This window comes from Etheostoma spectabile, unplaced genomic scaffold (assembly GCF_008692095.1).
Source record: "Etheostoma spectabile isolate EspeVRDwgs_2016 unplaced genomic scaffold, UIUC_Espe_1.0 scaffold405, whole genome shotgun sequence".
In the NCBI taxonomy this organism is placed as follows: Eukaryota; Metazoa; Chordata; class Actinopteri; order Perciformes; family Percidae; genus Etheostoma; species Etheostoma spectabile.
Window position 1 is genome coordinate 273,686 of NW_022605604.1, and position 4,737 is coordinate 278,422.

At 40.5% G+C, this 4,737-nt stretch overlaps 1 protein-coding gene across 1 annotated transcript in view; it reads right to left on the bottom strand.

The window, feature by feature from the left end:
- uimc1 (ubiquitin interaction motif containing 1) overlaps positions 1–4,737 on the bottom strand; it is a gene marked incomplete in the record, with an annotated part of 98,508 nt that overhangs the window by 34,811 nt on the left and 58,960 nt on the right. The window contains 3 exon segments of the mRNA XM_032511640.1: positions 279–421; positions 1,681–1,861; positions 3,365–3,483. Coding sequence (XP_032367531.1) covers positions 279–421; positions 1,681–1,861; positions 3,365–3,483 — 443 coding nt within the window.

The following is a 4,737-nucleotide window of genomic DNA, read 5'->3' on the forward strand; positions in this document are numbered from 1 at the left end:
TTTCTTTTCGAGATAAGCGTGTGGTGGCACTGTTCCTCAGCTGCCGCCCGGAGGCTTGCTCCGACCTAAGTCAAATTCCTCGTATGTGTACTTGTATGTCATACCTGGCGAATAAAGCTGATTCATTAGTTGCTAAACGGCACATCTTTGGGATTTGAAGGCCTCAGCTGGGGCTCATGGAACCTGTGACCAGCAACGTTTTCTGACATTTTATAGACTAAATAATTAATTAAGTAACCAATAAAATAACTAACAAGATAGAAATTTTTTGGACGAACCAGTGGTGAGTCCAGAGGCGCGGAGATCCAGTCTGAGCTGCAGGGGGGAGCCTGAGAGTCCGGCATCTCCAGCAGAGGACTTCCTTCTTTCCTTTTCCTCCTTTTATTCCTGTTATTACCTTCATCTCCAGGTCCTTCAGCTCCTGGGAATGAAGCAGAGAAAGTCTCACGTGTTATTTTATCGCAAGACACAGATAAAGAAAGTCTTGGTCTACTGCATATTTGCACATGTGGACGCATGTGTATGTGCATGTGTATGTGCATGTGCATGTGCATGTGCATGTGCATGTGTAATATGATGGGGATGAATGGTGCTTTATGTGCATGTAAACTTACATTTTGTCCTATATTGTGATTTATTGAACATTAATACTTACAACCCTACAATGGCAAGTGTCTTTCAAACTGTCTATCGTTGTTTTTTTCCCTCCTTCTTTCAAATTTAATATTCTTTTTATGTATGTATTGTTATTACCTCCCCCTGCCTGTGTGCCTGTGTGTGTGTGTGTGTGTGTGTGTGTGTGTGTGTGTGTGTGTGTGTGTGTGTGTGTGTCTGTGTCTGTGTCTGTGTCCCATGACATCTGTCGATAAAACGCATGATTTTACACAGGCTAGAATTAGTCAAAAGGCTTTTTTCATCTGTAGTCCAAGACAAGCAAAACAAAATTTAGCACAAAACATCACAGAAAGCAAAAAGATTAACAACAAAACCAAAGCACAACTTAGAATTTAACAATTCAAATAACTCAAATGTGTCTTTTCCACCGGGGCTAACCAGGTGCTGGTTCTGGTTCTGGTTCTGGTTCTGGTGCCAGTTCGGTGCTGGTTCTACTCTCCAGTTCTCTAAGAACCTGGTGGATCTCCCCCAGCCTGAGAGCCAGAGCGTAGGGCTACGTCACAACGTCACTGCGAGTACCTCCGTTGTCATAGCAACGCGTCATGACAATCCACAATAATGGAGGACTACATAACCGGTACTTTTGCTCCTTTCAAAGACGGGCCTCGACAACTCTCCGGGACCGCTATGGACCGGGGACACGTTCAAGAAGAAAGGGGATTATCTTGCATGATTAATGTTTATTGTAATCTTTTGCTGGGTTTCTTTGCCAAGCAAAACCCCGTTAGGGTGAACAGACGTCCCGGTTTGACCGGGGGCGGTCCCAATTTCCCCGACAAAAAGCCTATCGGGACCCGCCCCCCCCCGGCACCTGACGTACCCGGTTCTTATCTCTAGACCAGCGCTGAGTTGGTGCTGAGGTGGAACCCGTGTTCTTGGCCCAGAACCAGGTTTATTTGTGTGGAAAAGCAAAGAACCGGTTGGATATTTGGCCCCGAACCCGAACCAGCACCAGAACTGGCTTGGTGGAAAAGACGTACCAGTGGTCTTGTGGTGGTTACTCACTTCGGTTCAGGGCTGTCTCCGGGGGACGGACGTCCTCCGACGGTCCCCGGTCGACGGCGGACGCTGTCCTCCCGTTGGAGTACACGAGTTTCCGCCGAGAGCCGAGGCCGAGTGAAGCTCCGGCGTCGGGGGGGAGGTTCCGACTCTGGGACAACGGGACCGGTTGTGTCTGGCTGACCAGCTGCAGGACAAAAACCAACAAATGGATTCTGGACTCTTTATCGCTCTGAGACCTGAGGCCATTTTTACAGCTCATTGTCCGTCTGGATTTATTTTATAATAACTTGTAAAACATCAACCCTGTTGTCTACAGTCGAGATATGAACATCATTGTTTTTTAGGACAAACTGGGCTATTAGAATATTTGGGTTGCAGTGAGGTCACTTGCATGTTAAAAATGGTTGTAGGGCCTTAAAGACAAATAAATAAATAAAACGGAACATGAATCTTCCAGATATGTATTGATATCACAGACAGATAAGTAAAACCTCTAAAACACTTCTCATATGTCTTGGGAGTCACACTGTGAAGAAATAATCATTATAACTTAGACACAAAATAAATACATTTTTTCTAAGAAAGTCAAGACGCTTTTGCCCTCATGACATTTACTTATGCCAATAATCAACATAATAATGTCATATTTATTATATATATATATATATATATATATATATATATATATATATATATATATATATATAAATATATCTAAAACAGTTCTCCTACTGGCCTTCCATACAGGTGGGTGACGTTGTCTCCCATATATGGGATCCTTGAGTGCCGAGAAAGGCGTCTTTAAATAACATGTATTATTATTATTATCATTATCAAGTGGATAAATCTTGGATGTAACGGTTTGGATTTAATGCTCAACGACCCTGAGAAGTTCCAGGCTGGATAGTAAACCACGTGTAGAGGCTAGAGAGACCCGGAAGAGACCTCCGTCACCGCTAACTCGTTAGCTTTTAGCTGCAACCATCGGTAAGTGTGTAGCTTTTGTGGTTATTAAATGATTAAACTATGAATCAGAGGTGCTGCGTTTACTCGTGGGCGAGTGTCTCGGTTTTCGAGGTTAATGACTCACTGATTTAACTCTTTCAACCAGATTGATGCATTTAGTGTCAAAACTCAAAATAAAACACCACAGTAATAGTTGTTTGTAACGCCACGGTTACAAACTAGTTAAAATAATTATAAAATAGTTGTTATACTTCCTGCTAGCATCCCACAAAGCATTTTGGGAACTGCAATTCAAAACCTTTACACCTTTATGCCAACTAGGGATAAGAAAAGTGACAGTGACAGTATATTTCATTTTGCAGTATCACTTGTGTATTTTGATATTTCTCTGGTTCAGATTGTCCCATTGACTCATGTCTGCAGCTTCTAAAATGACCACAAAGTCAAACGCTTACTCTAAAGCAGTTTCAACGAAAATAACTAAGCAACAACCATCACTAAATTAAGGATTTAAAAAAGCAACTCCTCCGTAGGGCTGTCCAAAAAATGGACATTTTGAATATTCGTCCTGGAAAACTACAGGAGGTTCGAATCGGATTTTTTGTGCATTTGGTCCAAAAGAGGGGCGAACCAAGTCTCTCTCTTAGACCATTCAAATACACATTTCCATATGTGTGTTTAGCGTGTTGGTAGACCGCCCTGCTCCCCCCTCTGTACTCACGCTCTCCTGCAGGGCTTTCATCATGGCGTCCTCCTCCTGCTGCCGCCTGGACGCGGCGGCGCTGGCCTCCTGCTCGCTCAGACGCAGAGCCCAGTCCACCATCTCCTCCTCGCTCATCTCTGGCAACGACAACACGGACACGCTCACCAAAAAGCCCCAACAACTGAGGCTTGTATATATTGTATAAATGCCTTCATTGTATTATAACTGTTTATTATTTTAGGACGCCTGATAACATCTGGCTAGGGGACTGCCGATGAAAACTAGCCCGTGGCTAACTCGGGTCACGCTTACATTTGCTTCGAATGTTGATCGGTGGACGTCGTCCCCTTTTCAAATAAACTAATAAACGAAAAATGACATTAGACGTCGTCTTTATTAGTGTAAGTTAAAAGCTTTAGATAACATGTCAATGACATGTTTTTAGACTTTGCTTTGGTCAATAAACTTGACAATTTTGATGCCGTCGTAACTTGTTTCTGAGAAGTGCTCCACACATAAAGATTATTATTAAAGCTTTAGATAGCGTGTCAATAACATGTTCTTGACTGTGCTTTGGTCAATAAACTTGACAATTTTTATGGCGTCAACAACAACAGGGACACTTTTATTAAAAGTCCAAAGACTGAGGCTTGTGCATATTAGACATTGTCTTGGGTTGTATTTGAAGAGTGCTCTACAAATAAAGATTATTATAATTATTATTAAAGCTTTAGATAGCGTGTCAATAACATGTTTTAGACTGTGCTTTGGTCAAGAAACTTGACAATTTTGATGGCGTCAACAACAACAGGGACACTTTTACTGAAAGTCCAAAAAACTGATGCTTCTACATAGTAGACGTCGTCTTTATTAGTGTAGATTACAAGCTTTAGATGGCGTGTCAATAACGTGTTTTAGACTGTGCTTTGGTCAATAAACGTGACCTTATTTGACTTTATTTCATTGTATTTTACTAATTTTATATTTATCTGTATTTCAGTCTTTTCAATTGTTTTCACGCTTTTATCTTTTTTGTTTTATTGTCTCTCGGGTTTTATTGTTACTAATTTTATATTTGTTATATTTGTTATATTTGTTATAATTGTTAAAGCACTTTGGAACTTGTTTTTGAAAAGTGCTCCACACATAAAGATTATTATAATTATTATTATTATTATTATTATTAAAGCTTTAGATAGCGTGTCCATAACATGTTTTAGTCTGTGCTTTGGTAAACAAATTTGATCTTGTTTGACTTTATTTTGTCCCTTTTATTTTATGTATTTTATGTATTTTACTAATTTTATATTTATCTGTATTTCAGTCTTTTCAATTGTTTTCACGCTTTTATCTTTTTTGTTTTATTGTCTCTCGGGTTTTATTGTTACTAA